Source organism: Scaptodrosophila lebanonensis, unplaced genomic scaffold (assembly GCF_003285725.1).
Source record: "Scaptodrosophila lebanonensis strain 11010-0011.00,11010-0021.00 unplaced genomic scaffold, SlebRS2 tig00000080-arrow-pilon, whole genome shotgun sequence".
NCBI lineage: Eukaryota > Metazoa > Arthropoda > Insecta > Diptera > Drosophilidae > Scaptodrosophila > Scaptodrosophila lebanonensis.
In genome coordinates, this window is record NW_022060561.1 from 4,350,593 (window position 1) to 4,373,934 (window position 23,342).

Below are 23,342 nucleotides of genomic sequence, written 5' to 3' on the forward strand. Positions count from 1 at the left end.
ATAAGCGTATATACATATATATATATATATATATGTGTGGAGGGAAACATCATTTCGAAATTCAATTTTTCGGCTTTTCGACCAAGAAAATTTCGTGTGCGAATTCAGTGCGACTTGGGCTGCTTACTTGAACGCGTTGCAAACGAGAAAAACATCCGAATAGAATAGAAATTTGAAAATTCAATTCAATCAGCTCGCCAACGTACATATATATCTCTGGCTGGCTATTGGTATATATAGATACATATAGATACGATATATATGAGCAAATATATTTTGGCTGATCAAGTCTGCAGTGCTGGCAAAAGTGAGCAATGCGTTGTGTCGCGTTTTATTAATAGAAAATTACAAAATTCTTGCGCGAAAATTGTGAAAAAAGGTTCCCACTACACAATGCTACTATATATACTCGCATATTGTTGACTCTACAAATTGCATAGCGTGCGCGTCGATTTTGGAACTATATTTCCTATAGACAATAATAAAACTGTGTGCAGACAAAACTACATGAAAAAATAAACTACTCTGCGTATGTGTTTGTGCGCGTGCCTCGTTCGGCTTTTTCATTATATAATAAGGCGTGATTTTTATGCAATATTTATAAATATATCCACACCAGAACTCTCTCCATAAATTTCATTTATATCTAATGTCTTAAATATCATAATTCATTTCATTTTCTCCACAACATTTCAGTGTTTTCGTGTGCATTGCCAAATTAATTGCAACATTTCCGTAGAACTTGCGTGCGTTTTAGCAAAAACATCATCGTGAATAACGAATCGAACGCCTACGACAACGTTGCCAAAAAATAAAGAATAGCAAAATTTTGGTCTCTAGGCTGTTGCTGTAGGCGTCAATAATTCAAATTCAAACAGTCTAATTGGTGCAATAACAACAGAAGCGGCAATGAGTTCTGGGTAAGTTCAAAAGACATGAAATATATGAATTTGCAACGAAAATGTTTTAGAATAATAATTTTGAATTCAAGTATGAACCATAACGAAAGGGGACCATGATAGATTGACAGGCAACCCCCATCTACTTGTAGAATAAACATAGAAGGCTTAGAAACGATCACAAGCTTCTGTTTTCTTCTTTATTCAGTAGAATTCAGCCGGATTTTTGCAGTTTATTTAAATTTTAATATTTTTTTTATTTATTTGTGCTTGCAATAAAACATATGCATATACATAAGCATTTGTATATGTTTTACAGTTGGGAAATTATTTAAATTTTATTTTTGAAGATGAAGAAATAAATTTAAAGACTATTCTTCTTTGGGGAAATTATTTAGAAGGATTAGAAAGACCTAATATTTAGTCTAATATTTTAAAAATAAAATTGCACAGAGAAATACACAGTTTTTATCTAAATTTTTGAAAATAACTCAATTTAGAAATGAAATAAAGCTAAACTCTGTTATGGAATTGTTCTTCGAGTTGTGATAAATATTGTTTTATTAAATTTGGTTATACTTCAAATCATACTTCAAAATACTAGAGTAAATTAAATAATTTCACACAATCCTTGCGGCTATTACCAATGAAGAAGGTTTTGGCCAATCTTCTTGTGATATTTGAATCATTAAGACTTATAGCCCTCTTTATAAGTCAGATTCTTCGAAACAACTTTATTCTTATTATTTTGTTGTGCCTTGCTATCTTCACATTTAGGGCTTCAGTAAGAAAAGCAGTTAGATATGCAAATGAAATGTATCATTTCAATTAAATCCAATAAGAGTTCTTAACCACAGAAAAACTGTTTTGGTATCTACTTCCCAACGTCTGCTTATAAATAAAACAAATTTGTGCGGAAATTATTTGGCTTACTGACCGTAAATTTTGTAAACAGTAAACAAACTTATATTTATGAAAAGAGTAATGGCATAACGAAATCTTGACAGCTTTCATTACGCACAAGCCACGTGAGAAACACGTACACGCGCTCTTCATAAATTTAAATACTTAGTTGCCCTTCATAAACTAAAAGGTCCCAAAGACTATGAAGAAAATCGGTTCGAGGAGAAACCATACCCGGCATATTGCGAGAAGCGAAAAAGGCTAAGCAAACATATTTACAGTATGTATAGCTATATGTATTTCGAAATAATACATTATTGGAATACATACTATATATATGCAGAGCTAGCGCTAGTTTATGATCTCTTTCACAATTAAGGCTCATATACAATTTGAAGGCCAACGCACGCCCACGTCGGCCGAGCCATTGGGAATCTTCTTGGCAGTCGCAGACCTCGGCGGACGCTGCACGCGCTTTTTGGCAGGCGACACATTTTCGTTTTGCCTTTGGTCTCATTGCTCGCAGCCCCCATGCGAATTCGATTAATTAATTTTCTTAATTTTCAACAGCATTTGTAGAAAATTGAATGTTCAACTAAAACGGCTATCCACTTTATTCCTCTGTCTCTCTCTTTCCCTGTCTTTCTCTGTATTACGCTTTTAACATTTGGCACACGTGTTGACAATTTTAGCTGACGGCATAAAGCCGGAAGTTTGTATATACTATATATACATATATACCTACATATATAGAGCGAGTTAAGTTTATTGTTCTTTATAAATGATATAAAAATGCATTTCAGTATAATTTATATGCAATTTATGTGATTATTTATGATAATCGTGTGATATGTCAGGTATTTTATTATTATTATACATCAGCAATGAATTTTCACCTAAAAATTGCGAAAAATGTCTTCAAATTATGAAAAAACGTTTTAAAAACTTATTTTAAAAACCACCAGGGTTATATTTGCGAAATAGGAAGAAAATCATTGACAAATAATAAGTATAGCATATGTTGAAAAGCAATTCATAAAATATTAAGCATACGCATTGTTAAACACTTCAAACACTATAAATTCTTATGACAGCTGGATGATATATAAAGCATTGTATTTAAGCTACAAAAATAAAATGAACATGCATTTCACTTAAATTTATATGCGATTAAATTGATAATTTTCATGAATTTTGTGATATGTTTTGCATTTTATGTTTATTTTCATTCTATTGTGATATGACGAGCATAAATTTGAGTGTGAAAATGCGGACAATGTGTGAAATGCGGAAGGTGCTTGGGAAGATGTACAAATGTATGGCAAATACTTGTAATTAAACAATTGAATAATTACAATGTGGCACAGCACAAGAAGGGTATTCTAAAAAACATATCTGGCTCAGTTTATAATAAAGACATTTAATTAATTCTTTATTACTTTTAATTATTTTTGGTGTGGTATATCAGTGACTTATATTTAAAAGTAGCTGTTTTTTTCTCCTTAAAAACCATTAACCAACATCGGTAATTATCTTTCCTAATGATTTTCCTATTATTAATTATAAACGACGAGGATAAATTGTAGACACAGATGAATTAACGAAAGCTTTATAATAAAGCCCTATACGCTATGCGTAGTCAATTCAATTCAAAGTCAGGGTTGGTCAGAAACGTTGCCATTTCTTAATAAAAAACAAGCGAGAACGCTACACTTTTGACTTTTGAAATGTGGACGATATTGACAAAATTCTGTAGCGGGGGAAGGGGGGAAAATTCCAAAAAAAAAATAAACTCGTCCTTTCTCGGACATAGGAGAATCTGGATGCCAACTTTGGTTATTCTAGCTTTTATAGTTTCTGAGATCCTTGCGTTCATCCAGACGGACGGACATGTCTAGATCGATTTCTCTCCTCATGCTGATTCAGAATATATATACTTTATATGGTCGGAGATGCTTCCTTCTGCATGTTACATACTTTGCACAAACCTAATATACCCTTTTTACCCTACGGGTACAGGGTATAAAAATTGAAAATTGGGTTTAAAAAATGGTAATTGAAATAACTGCTGTAAGTGGTCTTCGGTGCCTTAATTTATGTGCTCCCCACAGGGACAAGATAAGCGCCAAATCGTTTATTAATCCAGACTAACAGACATTTAATAGAAGCACTGGCACCTCATCGTCGTCATATATCCTCAATTCATTATTAAGGCATAGCATAGCGATATTTGAAACCGTTTTACATTAGCAGTCCATTCGTTGTCACATTATGTATACGCCACGTTAACAATTGTGAGTTCTTATTGATTGTTTTGACAGCCATGAGCTGCCTAGTTGAACTTGTAAATGCCAGTTTATGCGCAACTTTTGTTAACATCTCAAAAAATTCATTAATTTCTGCGGGTGAACTTGAATAAACATTGAAATATATGGGTTTGTTTTATGTTTCGTATGAAATTTTACGACATGTTTTTCTCTTTTTCCCCCTTGTTGATGCGTTGCCCAGACGTTTTTGTAGATTTTGTGTCAACGGCAATTATTTTGACACTTCTTTGTGTGGTGCGCCGCGACTCGTTGGCCATTGCTTGATTTGTGTTGTATTTTTTTTAAATTTTGGATTACGTAAATCCAGGTGTGAATTTATTTACTTTGCACATTTTTGCATTTACATTTTTAATGGGTTTTTGTGTATTATTTTTATTGTTGTTGCGTGTTTCTGTATTTAAGTTCAAGTGTAGCACAGTTGACCGTGAAATATATGCGTTTAAGGAATATAGAAATGTTGAACAAAGAGCTCTGATTATGATGATGACTGTTTAAGGTTTTGGAAGCATTGTAAGAAATGCGACTAAGAGGTCTTTTAAAATTTTAATAAGTAAATTTAGTTTTGCAAAATAATAACTAATTATGAATAAATTAGAAAAATTAAGAATAGTCTAGACACAAAAAGATTACGTTTCTTATTTTTTTAAATGTATTTACAAGAAATTATATTTGTTTGTTCTTTTGTAATAAATATTACAAATAAACAAAGTTTTAAATTATTCGCTCAGCATAAAAAGCCAATGCTTTAAAAACTGTATGCAATCACCCAAACTATTTCTTATTTTACTGTACTTGGAAATTTGCATTGAAATTGAAATGCTAGAGAGAGAAAATTTCACTCATCATTTATTCCTAAAAATTTTTGGTTGCCCAATTTTTCACCCGGCTAAATCAATAGTGCCGCAATATATCAAATCAAAGCATACAAAATCAAAAATAAATTGTTTACAAGTTGAAATTGAAATGAACAACAAAATGCTAACAACTTGCCCAGCTGCCTTGCCTGTTTTATTTTATTATTTTTTTTGACCATCCATGACGAGCGACCACATGTGGCTGGAAAATTTATAAAAATTACGTATCGAGTGCGCGCGACTGAAGAAGAAATATTGCCACCGACGCTGCAGTCGAAGTAACCAAAGTTGTTATTGCATTGCATTGTGCAACGGGCGCTGCTTTTACTTTCACTTAAGCAAGCCAGCAAGACGACTACGACGACGCCGCTGGTGACCCGACAGATTAATATAAATAATTATGATTTCGATTTCGTTTGCCGGCCATGCTGGCTGCTTCCAAAGCCTCGCTGGGAGGCAGGATCCCTCGTCTCTGATGCGCGCTTGTCATGCAATCAGCGCGAAGGCAACAAATGACAAATGCAACTTGCAACGAGTCTCAGTTGCACACCTGTCCACCCGGACAGAGTCGTAGAAAGCGCAAAATATAATAAATGGTGTCCGCCACAAGTTCACAACCAAGTAGTACAATGGCGCCCTAATAAGCACACCTTTTATGTTTTATTTTAAAACGTTTTCAAGGTCACCAGCATCAGCTCATTTAACGGCCTATTATTTATACAAATTACACAAACAACAAAAGCAGAAAGTGTTGATGAGACAAGAAGAAGCAAATAATAAAAAGTCTTATAATTTAACACATGCTCGTGGCATTTGAAACTGTTTTGCGTTTTTTATTATTCATAGTGTTAGCCTGAATAGCGTTTTCCTGCATTAACTTTTACGTTAAGTTATATTTAAATGCCGAATAAATTTCCTCCTATTTTTTATATACTTAAACATATGTATTAATATACTTAAACATACGTATATATTAATGCTTGTATGTTTATGAATTCTTTTTATAAATTGTTCTATTTTATGGCAGACTCAATGGCGTTACAGTTGTGGTGACACTGTGTGTAGGTTTGGGAGCCGCTGGTAAAACACAATTTATTTACAAATTGTGTTTTAAGTATTATACTATATTGGTTAGTTTTAGCAACTCGGAAAATTCATTTAATTTAATTTCTAATTAACACTAAAAATTCAACTTCTTGTGTCTATTTCTATTTTGATTTACATTTGCATTCCCAATAAAGTATCAAAACATTCTCACGCTTTCTTTTCAATAACATATCTGGCTAAAGTAATGTTTCAGGCAGCTACTTATAATTTCGACTGACAGCTTTATAACCAATCTACTGATGTTGAACACAAACTATGCCGCCAGATGAGCGACGAATGCATTAAACTTAAACTGCATAACAAATCTTTGGACAGACAATCAAAACATTTTCAAGAATGCCCAGCAGCCAACATGAAATGGGGCAAGTAAATAGCCAGAAGAATATAATTGAATTGCTTGTGGGGTGAAAAAGGCAAAATAAAAAACATTCAACACATCATTAAACGATTTCCCAAAGATTTTTTTCATCCGCTTCCACGGGACTTTGAAGTTTTTTGTTTTGTTTTTAGGGTCCAAATGAGCGGCCTAATTAGCTGGCCCTTGTTGATTGATTGTCGAGAGTATTTCTGCCTGTTAGACTAGCCGGCTGATTGTCTGGCTGGCATTGCTTTTGACCCACTTTCTGGCGCGTCAACATAATATTGAATGAAAAACAATTTGGTACCATTTTCTGACAGCTGTGCGATGGTTTTGGTTTATTCGTTCATTCATTTGAAAAACATAAAATTATTGACAGGCACTCAAATTTCAAGTGTGCGTCAACAGAATTCTCACATATTTACTCGTATGTACGTATTTTTTGTGTGGTTTTTTGGGTGACCAGCTGTCAAATGTCCGGCTAAGTGGGTTGCGAATGAGTCATGTGGCGCACCAGTCCAGGCTCTCATTTTTCGCACTTTTTTAATAAATATAATACAATTCAAATTGTCTCCTTGAATGCCATAATGCCCTCATTTACGAAAATGTAACTTCAGCAGTTTGGTTCCAATAACTTAAAGCAAGTCTAAAAGACAGATTAAATAAAATTCAGCTTGCTTACTGAATTATTGTTGATTATTTCTAATAATGTAAAAATGTTGAAATATTGTCAAACATTTTTACTTGGGTAGAGAATAATTTTCAAAATCAAATTGAATGGATATTTAAAAGCAGTTCAGGGAATCAATTGAGCAATATTTTAATTAAAATTATAAAAGAGAAAATTAAAAATATAGGAGTTGCTTAAATTTAAAATATCCAAAGTTTCATGAAATTGTTTGACCTTTGATCGATATTAATATTTGATATAAAAAATATAAAATTGCAATGAAAAGGGAAACATTATAATGTAGGAATTGGTTTTAATTAAAAATATCTCTAGAGTTTCATGAAATTGTGTGACCTTTACGTTATTAAAATGCCCTCGTTTTATTTTAAGATCAATATTAATACTTTGCGCAAAAATCGAGCAAGCTTAAAAATGATGAACTGCAAATATTTAGAAACGGCTGTCATTCTGAAGACTTCATTTCAAAACAAAGCATGTGCGTTAAAATGTAAACATCTCGGCACTCCCCTGTTGCGTTATCTTTATATCTTGAAAGTTATTTAACACTTTCCAATTCCATTTCAGCGTTTATTTTTTATAACTTAGCTTATAAGAGATAACACTTTTGCCACTATCACATAACGGATACATAAGTATCTTTATAAAAGGTGTGTGTGTGTGTATCTTTAATGTTGTGCTACACATTGTATTTCCGCAGCTTGTTGCTGCCATTTCAATGTAAACCGAAGACAGCCCACAAACGAACACACGCACACACACACATACACGCGAATTGATAAAGCGTCGACAAGTTCTTCGAACTGTTGCCAAAAAGAGGCGCAGTTTAGGAAAACAAAAAGAAGGGAAAACAAAACAAATCAGCGAGCAGATAAACGTTGCTTTTAATTATAAACAGCTAGAAAAGTAATAAGCAGACGACATGACAAGCGAGTGAAAACAATTAGGCGCACGATAACACATAATACAGATACACAAATAATCATACAGCAGTGCAGAGAGATACACAGCAGAAGATACAAATACAGATACACACGGCAGATACGGCAGCCACACATATGGGTAGACACAGAGTCGAAAGGCAGGCGTTTGGCGTTTAGGAAAATTTGTCGCTGCGTTTGATTTCCACTGGCCCCACAACTGGCCAAACTTCATTTGACAGACATATAAATTGTTCTGCGACCAGGCGGCTGTCCAGGCTGCGATTCGTGTATCTTGTAGCTACATTTTGTCTTAACATGCCACTGGATGGCGCGACGGCCCAACCACACCACAATGTTGGCAGTTGGCCTGCGCGTGCCAGCGAAACGTTTGTCATTTGGCCAGTTTTCCTTTTGCGGCACATGTCGACGATGATGCTGGCTGCTGGCTGCTGCACCACAAACCAATACCAACACCAAAGCAAAAGCCAAACACAACAAAAACCGCCAGCAAAAAATGTATCTGCAACAAGTTGCTGCCGACGACTGCCGACTGCCGACTGCGGACTGCGGATTGCCGACGATTGTTGTCGCGACTACGATTTTCTGGCGCTGTCGAGCGCTTTGCGCAACAAACTTAGCTTCAAAACGCGTCGAGTCGTTGTTGCGTGCAGTCGCAAAGTTACAAGCGTATTCGGTTCGTATCTTCAAGATACTTCTGGTGTATCTGCGCGTGTGACAAGCGTGTGATAGTGTCATAACGAATTAGAAGCCATCAACTAATTATCAGAATTTAAAATTGAATTCACAATCTCTCAATTCCCCTTCTATCTCAATCCCCTCAATTCCAAACCTTGTGCTCATTCAGACACGCGCTCTATATATTGACCTTAGACGCCCGATTTAGCGCATCTTCTTCTTGTTGTAGTTATTGTTGTTCCTTTTGGTTTAAATTGTCTGTTTACACATAATTTAGCTCATGCCTAAAAATACTGGAAATGCGTGAGCGTCAGATATAAAACAGCTGCTATACATTTGGGCAGCAGCCACAGCCACAGCCTCCGTCGCCGCAGCGTCCGCCATTGGCGGCATACTGCTCGTATATTGTTTATGAGATGCTTATGATTAGTCGAATGACTCAGTCAGACTGATTGTCAGAGTTTGCCGGCAGACCGTAGACAGCCCAGCAACGAAGGTTCAATATTGATTTGGGCTCAGCTGTTTAGAATTTGATATTGCCGATCGAAGCTTAGCGCTGACTCAGCGCCTCCATTGGGTTCGCTTGTTGTTGTGACAAAGGAAAACAAAATTCTACACTAACGATCAGCTAAATTGGGAACCGCATTGGGGCATAAAATATAGAAAATTCATGCCGTGCTATAATTCCCAAATAAAAGCGAAGCATTTAACAGGAATTTTAAATCAATTTAATGAGCTAATTCAGAAGATTTAAGGGGTTTAAAGGTTGCATTCCCATTCAGTTGATCCCGATTGTAGCAGGCTAGGCCGCTTTGGTATTGCTCATTGATTGGGTTACATTTTGTGAATGAACCAATAGACACACTCATCAAAGTTTCCTTTTTTTTTGTGGCGTAACAGTTTTGCGGTCTTGCGAGCCTTGAAATTCACAAATTGATGGCATTGGTTTCGAATGAGCACACAACTGATTGAGTTTTATGGTTGACATTGGCGTGAAATGCACTAAAGAGTGAACTGAAGTTCGACTTTAAGCAAAAACAAAAAGAAAGGAAACAAAACATAATACAATGGCCACCAGTACGCTGCAAGCGCAGCCTGCAACAACAACGGCAACAACAACAGCAGCAACAATTGCTGCCAAGAATCCGCAATTGAAACGCGTCGTCTATTCCAAGTATCGTGAATTACTGGGCTCGTACAATGATAAGGCGAATGCCATTATTGATACGCTACCCGCCTATATGGTGCGAGAGGATCGTGGATTTCAGCACATGGATCCAGAGACGTAAGTGGGCGAAGGAAAAGAAATTACACACACTTCCTATGCATTACAGTCTTATCTCAAAACAAGGGTATACATTGTATAGCTTCCCACCATTTCAATAATTTTTTTTTAAATAAAACACAAATAAGAAATTTAATAAATGCTTGACCTGGAATTGAGTGGAATTGGAAATCAATTCAAATTAATTTGTCTTGCTGCGTATGTTGGAATGAATTATAAACTATTTAAAGCTAAAGTCTTTGTTATTGAAAGTTTCATTCTTTACCTACATTTATTGTTTTATTGATTTAGACTTTGACAAGAAGTTCTAGAACCAAGGACTTCGCAACTTTTATTAATTTCAAAATGTTTGCTTAACTAAATTTTTAACTACAAGGCTGAGCAGTTTTTGTTTCTTGTGGGATTTTAGGTTCACAAAATTGTGAAGATTTATAAACATATTGTTCAAAGTAGATAGATAATTTACTTATCATAGCATTTCTCCAATAAAACTTACATCAGCATCGAATTAGAGCTTAGAACTGCCACCAAATAAGTTTGTTGGATGATGCAATCAACTTAGAAAGGTTTACCTGTAGCTATGTGTGTACATACTATATATACTATGTTGAGTTTAAGGCTTGTTTTGTGTTAGTTGATAAGCAATTTTTTTTGCGCTGTCTAAAAAGAATTTCTAGACAAATATTTTGTTAAATCCGCAGTTGCTTTTCGATAAGCAGATCGTGGAATGTGGGCGTAGATGAAGTTGCAAGCACCCTGTAGCTTCTTCAGTCCAGCAGCGCCTTCATGCATTCATCTGCAGCTATTTATAGACACAATACCCACAATGACTATCATTATGTCATGTTGCATGTGGCAGCCTCTCAGCCGCTCAGCCACTCGGCCACTCAGCCACTTTGGCAGCCGTTGTGTCTGTGTGTGTGTGTGTGTGTGTGTTTGTGTATTGCCCTTGATCTTGAAATACGCGCACGAAGCGCATAACAGCGGCATCGGCATCGGCAGTGGCTCTGGCAGTGGCAGTGGCATGCAACTTGAGTTAGAATGGCAGGCAACAAGTTTTTTGGTATCTGCTGGATACGAGTACGTCGCGTTTTCCAGCAGGCAGTCCGTCGAGTCTCGGCAATGCAAATACTAGTACTCGCCAGATATTTGCACGCTCATTTGCATGCAAAAGTGAAAATGTAAATTGCACAGATGTTTCATGTGGCAGGCAACAAATGGCAGCTGCTGCTTATGCTTGATGTCTCAGTTGCACAGATTTTTATATACAAAACTGTTGGTATCCGCGCATTACATATACATACTATATATGCAAGTATCTTTAATATTCTGCCAGTTTTATTTTTAGCTGAAATGCAAAAATAAAATTGTCAGCGTGTCGTTGAAAATTGCGCATGATTCATGAGTAATGTGACAAATAATTGTGTCAAATGTGCAGGTTAATTAGTCACAGTTTGCTTTTACAGTTAGCCTTTTCAGTTCTAATTTTAGGTTAAAGCAGCAGCTTTTTTAAATTTTCAAATTTGCAATTCGTTTCATAATTAGAAGCTACTGAGAAAGAGAGAGAGAGAGAGAGAGTTTCTCAACTTCTAAAGCAAAACTGTTGGGAATCTAAGCTTTGAATTTATTATTGGTTTTTCAAATTTGCAACTTTTGTTGATTTCTAGCAAGCGAATGCATGAGACAAGGGAGAACACATTTCTTCATATTTAAATAAGAGCTTAACAATGTCAATTAATTTTAAAATTCTCCCACATTTTTGCTTAAATGCCAAAACTTTTGCAGTTGCCAGGCTTTACAAATTTCAAGAGCTGTCACTTATTTAATTCCTAATACTTCTAAAAATATTCTCTTAAATCATGTTTAGCAAAAATTTTTTTTATTTTATGCAAAGCTGAAAATTAAGTCCCTAATTCTACTCAATCATATCATCTGTTTTGTAAGCAAACCAAACATAAAGTTAATACAATACATGGTTAATAATATACATATACTTGTACGTGATATAAAAATATGTATATAGATTATATTAAGCAAGAGACATTTTTTCAACTAATCATAGACTAATGTCACTTTAAACAATTAAAAAATCTAAGTCATAACAGTTTTTCGAAGCGAACGCAACACAAAATGTATAACGTTTAATGTTTAAAAAGCAGTATTTTATATTTGTGAACTACTTTGTTTTGTAAAAATTGATTTAAATTATTTTATAGATTCTTTTTAAGTCCAACAGAGTTGAACGAAAGAAATTTTTTTTAAATAATTGGAACGTTTTAAAAATTTAAACGGATTGTTTATTTTCAACAATTTTGGAATTTTTAGCGTTACGTTTGGCTTGCTGCTACTTTCTTGCAATTACAATGATAATGAGTTGAGATTCAAATACCATGTGCATATTTTACACTTTTCAACAAATATGGCTGCACTTTGCAGGCTTTTCCTGCTTCGCTTGCCAAGGCCAATAAGCTTGACAGCTTAATTGCATTGACTGTCAAAACAGCTGGTGGTCTGTCTGTATATACACATACATATATATATATATATATATATATACAAAACTACCCATTTATTTATGTTGGCCCCAATGCAAATGCAGCAGCAATCTAATCTTCCAAGTGCCTGAATGCTTAATTTTTTTAGTGACGCCAAAAATTGACGTCATTGGACATCAACGCCTCCTCTTTGGTATTACATTTGCCATTTTGTGGCAAAAAGATTTTCTTTTTCTTTTTTGGCAAATTGGCAACAATTGACAACTTAGAGTGTGCGTGCTGTTCCTTTTAGCCATGTGTTTGGCATTAAATTTAATGTGACGCGTATTTGGCAGTAAGATCCAAACGCCAGTGGCATAATAAATAAAATGGTGATGATAATGGACCAACGATAGAAATCTCTGCTTATTTCTGCTTAGACCCAGACACAAAAAATTAAAACAAATTGATTGCCGCTGAACAACAAAAATGCATATACAAGTATGCATACATTTATCATTGTTTCTTAGCACATTCCATTTGGAAGAAATAATGAGCTTTTAAATTGTTGGATCATGCAGATGAATTCTCTATAATATTTTAATATTTGTAGGTGCTTTGTTTTAAAAATGTGTGAGCAAAATTTAGAGTTATTCTTCTTTTATTAAAAGATACAGTAGTATTAGTATGTTATGTAGAGCAAGTTCGTTTTTCAGATAGGAAACAAATATACAAGTAAAATCAATCATAGTTCACACTTATTTGTAAAAAGCAGTAGTTTTGCTTTAGCTTCTAGATTATGTGTAGCACTTGCTTAAATTGTTCGGGCAAAAGTTTTAACATCTACAGGGATTGGAAATATTTTTGTATCTGACATCTGATTTTGAGTGCTATTTTAAAAGCCTAGCTACTACAGCGAATATATTAATATTATTTAAATTTTAACGGACCGTATGGTTGGAATTACCCGGAGATGCGGCAATCTTAAAAGGATAATAATACAGCTATTAAACAGATTCGTATGCTTTAGTCATACGGCAGTATGAGGTCTCTTTTCGAGCTTCTTGATTAAACATACCCCAACTACACATCCGAGAGCTTGAAATCTGCTTCTTAAATAAATGTAATTTCATTTATGATTTGTAAACATAGCAGTAATGTCTAATGTCTGATTTTTATGTGCATAATTGCGAATGCCCGCTGACTTTCTTAGCAGAACCGAGAAGCGGCGGAGAAGCCAAAATTGCGCGCCTGTCTCTTTTCTCCACATAACTCGCTTAATTTAAATGCATTTATCGTTGTCATATGGCTAATTAAAACTGGACATCGAAGACATGGCTCGACATAGGCCCAATACATAAGCCAGTTATGCTGAAAGAAAGTGATGAACAGGCATGTTCTGAAAAGTTGTCGAGCCTGTTGGCTACCTCTGCTGCCTGTCCATCACCTTCATTAGTTGCCAAATGCCTGAAGACTCATCATATACGTCTGTTTGTATACAAAAACACACACACGCACACACATCTATACGAGTATATGACGAGTGTAAACGAGTGCGTGAATGATTCGCTTTTAACAAGTTAATGTGTCTGGCCATGCCAAAGTGGGTCAGGCGAACAGGAACAGGTGCTCGAAGTTCGTTGTTGTGTGCTGTGGATGTGGATGTGAATGTGAATACCTGGCAGCCGTTTAAGCAAAAGTGCTAAGCTTTTCAAAAAATTATAAAAAAAATGCATACAACGAGTATGGCAAGACGAGCTGCTCGATTAACCGCAAATGCGAAGGCAAAACGTCGGCCACAGACGGCTTAGACTACTTATTGCAAAACTGCCGCTCACCCACAACCGACCACTTTAAATGCAAATTGGAGCGTATGCATCAAAGTCAAATGCAAAGCGATGACGTAATTGCCGCAAAACGACAGTAAAAAGTGTTAACTGCGTTAATTGTGCCCATAAAAGAGATACCTGTACACAGATAACAAATGTTATGCTGTTTAGAGGGCTGTATGGACTTTGTTTTTTTTTTTTTTTCTGCCAAAATAATCGATTTAATCTGGAATTGTGTCCTAGTTGTCTGCTGTCCGATTGGCTAATATTCTGCGGTAATTATCCTTGTTAAGACATTGTTCTGATACATTTTGTTGTTGTCCAAATTCTGAGCTGATTTGTATACATATTAAATGCTCGCGTTTATACTAAATGGTGCTATTTGATAAATCGTATTCATTCCATCATCGAATAACGATTCAATCTAGGATTGTGTTCTGGTTTTCTGCTGTCCGATTGGCTGCGGTAATTACCCTTGTTAAGACACTATTCTGATATATTTTTTGTTGCACCACAAATTTGGATCTGATTTATATTAAATGATCGAGTTCAGTGATCAATTCTGCTATTGAATAAATTGATCCATTCCATCTAGTTTTTTGTTATATGATCGAATAACGATTTAATTGATTAAATTCTGATCTGATTTATATATTAAATGATGGCGTTTATATTAAATATTTCTATTTTATAAATCAATCCGATTGTCTACTACAAGTATTTTGCTGCAATTGTCATTGTTAAGACATTGTTCTGATACATTTTTTGTTGATCCAAAAATTCTTATATAAGTAAGTCAGTTATAAATTAAATACTTCTGCCATTTTTATGTGTTTTTTTTTTTTGTCTTTCGCTATATTGCGACCACTTTTCGGTTATGGCCAATTGAAGAAATGGCATTGACATGTTGCATTGCCAAACTACAGCCAAACTATGCCGTAAAAGTTCATCTGCGTTTTGCCGACATATCGTGAGTTGTGTTGTACTTTCCATAAATCGCCCGGATTATGGATGAGCAAAAGTTAGTGCGCCTGACTAGCCATAATTGTTCCCGCACAAAAACAAGGCGTGCCAAAATGCCGTTCAGTGAGTTTGGCCTTTGTGTTTTGTTAACTCTACTATTTATAGTAGTACATAGTATGTAAGTACTCGTACGTAGTGTGTATTTCTCCCATTGGCGATGCAGTGCGTTGACACTGACACTGGCCACGTTTATGGATCGTTCAAGTTGCGCTTTATGGCGACAGCTAGGAAATTAAATTTGCACAACTTACTAACTGTTAGGTTTTTTGCTTTTGTCTTTCTATTTCGATTGTTAATAGCTCGCGACCAAATATGGGTGTGCTTATGAAAAATTATTAAAGCCCGACAAGCCTAGGAAATTGTTAGTTACGCGCATATGTCCAGCTTCCTATAATTGCTCATATAGCAAGTAATGGAAATGTGAGTGTTTGAAAAGTATTTACGTACGAGTATATACATACATAGGTACGTAATAATCCATTACTATTGCGTATTTAAAATGCTGTCTCTATAGACTATATACATTCTTGCGTGAATATAAAAAAGCAGTCTTTTAGAAAAGAATGCAGGAAATATGTTAAATTATTTTTTCCTCAGGCTATTGGTCTCATAGTTGTAAGTATCTCTTTTATGTTGCTATTTAGCTTATTAATGTAAGCAATTAGAAAAAAGTGCTGCCCCTAGCATTTCACTTTCAACCACTTATTATTTCTTTGCACCGTTAAGCCCTTGAGTCGATGGCTTCGATGCCAGTTTCCGTTCAACTTTGGATCACTTTCGCTTCAAAAAAAAGCTGTGTTCATTGAACTGTCCAGGTGCGACTCATTAATCAAGAAGAAAGAGCTGAAGAGTCTCTTATATCGATCGAGTAATGAGCGCCACAGCTGAACAATCAATTACGAAAAGATTTAGCAAAAATTATGATAAATAGCGAAACAAATAGGACAAATAGCTCGCGGGGTGCAGGTGAAAATAAAAGCATTATGTGCCAACTGACATGAACAATATGCTAATTATATTATTGGTCAGATTTTAATGCCACCTCTCTCTTTTCTTTATTTTTTTCTTTCTTTCTTCACGCTCTGTTTAGCTATGGACAACGCGGCGCTGGAGGTGGGTATGAGGCGCCTGCCTGCGTACAGAACGCGATGATGACAAAAGACAAGAAGCCCTTCACCTACACGCCTGGCGGCATCGATCTTTCGCAAATCAAGTCGGAGCGTATGGCCAAGCGGCTGGCGCGGAATGCGCAGGCGGAGGGCGCCACTGGAGCCTCACAACAGAACAGACCAGCACAGCCTCTGTCGCCGAGTGGTGGGGGCGGCGGCCAGGCCGCTGCTGCGATGGGCGCTGCAGCGCTTGGGATGCCCTTTCAGGTGCTGCCGCCACCACCACCGCCACCACAGCCGGGACTGGGACAGGGACAGGGACAGGCCGGTAAGAAGCCCACAAATGGCAACAATGTTGCTGCACCCCCACCGCCACCCCCACAAAGCACATTAGCGCCGCCATCGGGTCGCGTCAGTGCGCCCGGTTCGCCGGCCACCGCACGCAAGTCACCCACCCCGCAGCGTTTTGAGCCGCCACCGCTGGGTTTCCGGCCAGAAATCAAAATACCACCCAATCCGATGGCTGCGCTGCGCAAAGTGCCACCACCGGTGGAGAAGAACACCTTCTGGAAGGATGAGTATGTCAAGGAGCGTTCGAAGAGCCCCAATCCGGAAGCCGCGGTTCCGGTGGCGGCTCCCCCAAGCGCCTCCTACAATGGCAACAATGATTACAGCAACAACAACAGCAGTAACAGCAACAGCATTGATGCCGTTGATGGTGAGCAGAAGGAACACATTTGGACATTCACTCGGTCGTTGTTTTTGCTTGGAATTTGTAAAGCGCTGTTGAAGCGACTAATTTCGATTGCAAGATAAATAAATACAATACTAACATTATTTCAAGCACAAGGTAAAGGGTTTTCTATGTGTGTACAAAATATTTATAAGCAAACTCTTCAATACTTTGTAAAGAGATGATTTCTTGCAATCGTGATTAGACGTGTAGGCAGCGCTTTTTTGGGACTCTAACCCGTACAGTTCTCTTGGTACAGTTCTTGGCTCTCGTCTCATCACTCGCCGGCAATTACTAAGCGGTCATATGGTGCTTTAAACAACATTAAAACTAACCCAAATACATTGGTGGCATATTGGTTTATTTCCCACTAACGGCACTTAATACTGGCAAATCGTTAATTCCTATATATACTTGTAGACCGACTAAGTGATTCCTCTATGCTTATTCCATTTAGCCTTCAAGCGTGCAAATGCCACGCCCACATTGAACACACAACCGGCCACGCCACAGAGTTTCGACAGCAACAACTACAACAATGGCAACTTCAACAGCTACAACAATAACAACAACAGCTACACGCCCTACACACCCACAGCCCAGCAGCAGCAGCAACAGCAACAACAATACCAGTTGCCCTCACCCAAGACACCACCATTGCAGCAACAGCAGCCCACACCACCGGCAACACCACCGCAGCAGCCACGGCAAGAATTCCGCAGCGTGCCAATGCCACAGTCCCCCGCAGTCAATGTTTACACACGTCCGGCGGAAGCCCCGCACTCTCCCTTCGAGCAACAACAACAACAACAACGCGCGACCAAAAGTCCTTTCCGCTATGTCCAGCAGCAGCAGCAGCAACAACAACAACAGCAGCCAGCGCAGCAACAGCAATCGCCAAGCCAACGTCCACCCACAGCCATTTCACCACTGGCCCAACCACAGCCACCACAACAGGCACCATCGCCAGCACCAGTACAGACTGTGCCTTGGCGCACCCAACGAGCTGTCACTCCTGCACAGCCACAACAACAACAACAACAGCAGCAGCCGCAGCCAACGCATCCGCAGCCTATTTTCAATAATGTGCAGCAGCAGCAACGATCTCGCGATGTATTCAGCCCAGCCAGAACAGAAACAGCACCACCACCACAGCAACAGTATCAGGCTCCGAAACCGGTGAGTGGAACTATGGGCCCAGGGGTAAATAATTTATCCAACATTTTCTAAAATCTCAAAGAAAATTATATATATTTTACATATACCGGGATAGAAATTAGTAAACGTTTGAATATCCGAAAATTTGAACCATTTATTCGTTTTCAAAAGTGCAGAAAAACTTTTCAAACTGAATAATTTAATCGAGTTCAGATATCAGAATCTGCTGCTTTTTAATATTTTTATCCGAAAGTAAAATACTTTATAAAATCCCTAAGAAAATAATACAGTAAACAATTATATTTTACGTATTCCGGCCAAAATTTGAATAGGAATTGGCAAACGTCTTAAGATCTGAAAATTGATTCATTTATTCGTTTTCAAAAGTGTAGAACAGAAGTAGAACAACACCTTAACAACGTTTCAAATCGAATAATTCAGAAATCAGAATGCTGCTTTTTTTTATTTTTATTCGAAAGTGAAATACTTTATAAAATTCCTAAGAAAATCATACGATAAACAATCATTTTAAAATGTCAAAATTGATTCATTTGTTCGTTTTCAAAAGTGCAGAAAATCTTTTCAAACCGAATAATTTAATCGAGTTCAGATATCAGAATCTGCTGATTTTTAATATTTTTATCAAAAAGTAAAATACTTTATAAAATTCCTAAGAAAATCATACGATAAACAATCGTTTTAAAATGTGAAAATTGATTCATTTATTCGTTTTCAAAAGTGCAGAACAGAAGAAGAATAACATTAAAACTTTTCAAACCGAATAATTTAATCGAGTTCAGATATCAGAATCTGCTGCTTTTTAATATTTTTATCAAAAAGTAAAATACTTTATAAAATTCCTAAGAAAATCATACGATAAACAATCGTTTTAAAATGTGAAAATTGATTCATTTATTCGTTTTCAAAAGTGCAGAACAGAGAAGAATACCTTAAAAACTTTTCAAAACGAATAATTTAATCGAGTTCAGATATCAGAATCTGCTGCTTTTTAATATTTTTATCAAAAAGTAAAATATATTTTACATATTCCGAACGAAATCCGAATAGAAATTGGCAAACGTTTTAACGTTTTTTAAAAGCAACACTATTTGTTTAAACAGAAAACTATATTGTTGTATAGGATTAATAATTTCAATAGAAGAAGCCGTTACATTTTATTCCGCAAATTTATTTGCATATCGAACCCCAGCTTGTTGTTGTATGTTCTCTGCCTGTTCTCTAAATTAAAAATTTATCGCACTACTATTCATGTCAAATTCTAGATGCTAGAACTTTCGCGGAAGCATTTTGTTTTATTTTTAAATCGCAGCCAAGAGCTGCACTGCACAAGCAGCCAGCCAGCCAGCCTGCCTGCCTGCCTGCCCGATGAACATTGAACGCATTCCACAAGTGCAGAGCTGAAACGATTTGACGCTAAAATTGGCAGCGGCAAAGGCCAAACACGAATTTTGAACTTGAGGCAGATGGACGGACTAATCTTTGCCCGTAATATTCCCTTTTTACAGAGCAATATTGGTTCCTTGTACATAGCGCCATTGGCGCAGCCGACGGAGCCGCAGGCCCAGCGCATTGTTCAGCAAGTGGCACGTGATTCGCCGATGCGCCAATTGCCACAGCAGCAGCCACAACAGCAACAACAACAACAGCAGGGTGGTCAACCACTCCGTTGGCTCAGCTCTCAGCCAGCGAGCAAGGAGCAGGCGCCCTGGGCCCGTGCCGAAGAGAATGGCAACGTATTGCCCTCAAGTTTGCGGCAGACAACACCAGCACCACAGGCTGTTATTTCTCAGCAGCAACAGCAACCGCCGGCGCCACAGTCGACTCCATACTATCAGCCCCAACTCGTCCAGGGTAATGGCTTTGGACAAGCACCGAGCCAGCAAAACTTTGGATCAAACGCACAACCTAGCGGTCTGCGTTTGCAGATAAATACGAATGCCAATGTGGCAGCCACCAACATTGTGAATCAAAGTGGTCCCCGGGTAAGTTTTTCATTGAGAGAAGAATACTCATAGGCGTAGTACACCTAATCAGTATACCCAATCAATATGGGCTTAGCTTGTTGTGTCCGGTTTCCCAAAGAGTTGATAGATTTGTGTTCTGAATCCATCCTCAAATATGACCATCTAATTAGAAACATTTCCAACTCAATCCATAACTTCTAGAAAAAACTGAAATAAGTCTTCGTTAACCAACACTATTGCCGTTTATTTTCAGGAGCGCATTATACCAATTACATTGGAGCAAACGCCCACCTATGCCGCTGCGCAGCCCAACTTTGGTGGTAAGTTCAAATGTTGTGCCAATTGTAAATGCTTTAAATGTTAAATGAAATTTGTGTGTGCTGCTTTCTAAAATCTAGTGTTAAGCCTCTTCACAACAGCTTGGTGTTAGTTACTAAATCACCCAAATTACTTATACAACCCGTAGTTAGTGCCCACCCAAAAGAAAATCCCCCTGCACGCCACTCTCTACTGCCCCGTTGTTCCGAATCCAAATGTTATCTCGTTCTCGTTCCCGAATGCTCACGTCCAATCGTAACTTTCTTACTCTATATCATATATCTGTGTCTATGTATACTCTTTCTTTCCTACGAAAGCACCTGCTGGTCACATAATACGCTCAGCTAATCAATTTGTCGATCAAGGTTATAACAACTATCCAGCATCCACACAGTCGCTCGCACAGTGGCGCGAACCGAGCATTCAGCGCGTAATATCGCCCACACAACAACAACAACAGCTGGTCAACAACACCAACAACAACAATACACGCACTATACCCATTTCGATAGAGGGAGGACGAGGTGGACCTGTTTCGCAGTCGCCGGTGGTACTACAAAAGTAAGTACAGGATATGGATATGTTTAGAAGGCGAAGCTTTTTGTTACTTATCTGTGCTTTTCCAACACTACAACTTAATCAGTAAGCAATGGCCCAGCACTAATGCATATTAATTTTGTGCTTCTCTCTCTATAACAACTAAAATTAACGTCTTTGTAGTGGCAATTACAATTTGTATGTGCATCAATGCCCGCTCGAAGCGGAAATACGCTACAGAAAGAATCGACTCAGGTAGTACAGATGCCGACAGCAGACGCCCGCTAGTTTAGTCAACTGTACTTATCAGTGTTGTAAAGTTTTGTGAATAAAAGTGTTCAGTTTGCATAACACTCTTGTGATTTCATTTTCACATTTTCATCTCCAGTCGATTAAATAAGTACGATATATGATCTCATCTCAGATCTCACATCTGATTAAGCAAAAAAAAACATAAAAAGTAATCACAGACATGAGCAAAATTTCGTACAATTTGAGAAAACATAATAAATATGGCACTTGATGTAAAATAATCATCTAAACAATGAAATCTAACCAAAGCGTTTCGTTCGCACAAAATTGTTGTAATTTGGTTTCGACATTTTATAGAACATGCTAACCAACAACAACCTAACCTAACATACGCTATATCTTCTTACAGCGATCCACGCTCACCACCCATACAATCGAAATCGTTTAGAATTTTACAAAAGATAACCGATACAGTAGACGATGTTGGCGTTGGCAATGCCAAGCCAGAGACCCCCAAACTTGAAGATCAGCCAGCGCAATTACAGCGCCCCCAGTTCGCGCGTCAGATGAGCGCCCAACAGGCACGCAATAGTCCGACCATTGAGCAAATGCGACGCATGCAAATATCACAGGATCAGCAGACGGTTACGAGTTCGCCGCCAGTGGTATGGTCGCAGCAAGGTGAGCTTTTGATTGGTCCTTTCCCATCCCCTTGTAGCAGCGGTGATGCTGAAGAGAACTTAAGTAATGGTAAGATGGCAAGGTGTTGCGAAAGTACGTGCAGCAGAGTATCATCGTGGGTCCGAACTCCTCTATCCAGTCTTTAGGCTATCGATTTTTCCTGCTTCCATCCATTATCTACACACCTCCCCACAGTCTAACCTCTTATGGGTATTACTAATACAGCGCTTACAGCTATAAGCCTTTTGGGACCATTCTTTGATAACTAACGCGCTTCTTGTGTCTTGTACTGAAGCAAACGATCGTTGCATCTGGTTGAGAATAAAATTTTACCTGGCATTGGCAGCATAGTAATAAGTAACTAAGAAGTAATCAATACTGAAACTAATTTAGTGCTACAAGTATACCAACTAGATAGATAAGCCCGGTATTTATTAATTGAATCATTTTCCTCTTACAGGTAATGGCGTTGGTACGCAAAATCGTTATACACAACAACGCTCCATATATGGTAAGCAGCACACCAATACGAGTAATTGACATTCAATCGAAATTAGGAAAGGGAGAACTAAAATGATTTTTAACAAAACGCGAGATTATATTGGTATTTGGTGCGAAATTTGGGGAGAGTAACAAAAGCTATGAAAGTCGGAAAGCTCAAATTATTATTTGCAAAAATCGGAGAGAAGAAACACGACCTTCCGATCTTCAAATTATTGTACGAATTTAGAGATAATTACTTGAGACATCAATGTTGTAAAGAAATACAAGTAGTTTCCAAAAAAAACGTACAAGCTTCAGATCGGCCAGATCGTTGAGAGCTGGATAAGCTCCAAAATTGACCGAGAACTAGATGGATAATTCTTATTCCAATTTAAGGATGCTTGAGAGCGCCCTAAAAACTGTCGCATCATGTTAATTTTTGAATTAATTATTTCAAATATTCATTCCCTGCAGACACACCACAACAGCAACAACAATATATCCCACCCAGTGAACAACAAGCACCGGAACCGAAAAAATATACCGGTAGCGCTATACCCAGTCGATCATTCAAAATTTTACAGGCAATGACCACACCGGAAAATGCCGGTAAGTACAGTTGTGGCCATAATTTGTATGCGGCAAAGGTGTTATTATGAGGAAATGGGTTTCTTAATATTTATCTTTCAACACGATCATCATCGAGGCCTAGCCTGGGTC

At 37.4% G+C, this 23,342-nt stretch overlaps 1 protein-coding gene across 8 annotated transcripts in view; it reads left to right on the top strand.

The window, feature by feature from the left end:
• The first annotated feature begins 119 nt into the window (after positions 1 to 119).
• Positions 120 to 23,342, top strand: part of LOC115626157 (trithorax group protein osa) — a 31,230-nt gene continuing 8,007 nt past the window's right edge. The window contains exons 1-11 of one of the 8 annotated variants that reach the window (XM_030521428.1): positions 120 to 230; positions 697 to 920; positions 16,457 to 17,193; positions 17,666 to 18,387; positions 19,893 to 20,369; positions 20,605 to 20,671; positions 20,987 to 21,230; positions 21,390 to 21,461; positions 21,868 to 22,139; positions 22,600 to 22,650; positions 23,097 to 23,231. In XM_030521428.1, coding sequence (XP_030377288.1) covers positions 910 to 920; positions 16,457 to 17,193; positions 17,666 to 18,387; positions 19,893 to 20,369; positions 20,605 to 20,671; positions 20,987 to 21,230; positions 21,390 to 21,461; positions 21,868 to 22,139; positions 22,600 to 22,650; positions 23,097 to 23,231 — 2,788 coding nt within the window. In that variant the 5' untranslated portion in view covers positions 120 to 230; positions 697 to 909. Of the gene's footprint in view, positions 308 to 696; positions 921 to 9,663; positions 10,041 to 16,456; positions 17,194 to 17,665; positions 18,388 to 19,892; positions 20,370 to 20,604; positions 20,672 to 20,986; positions 21,231 to 21,389; positions 21,462 to 21,867; positions 22,140 to 22,599; positions 22,651 to 23,096; positions 23,232 to 23,342 lie in introns of those variants that run through there. The other 7 variants (XM_030521427.1, XM_030521423.1, XM_030521424.1 and 4 more) reach the window with 7 other exon arrangements.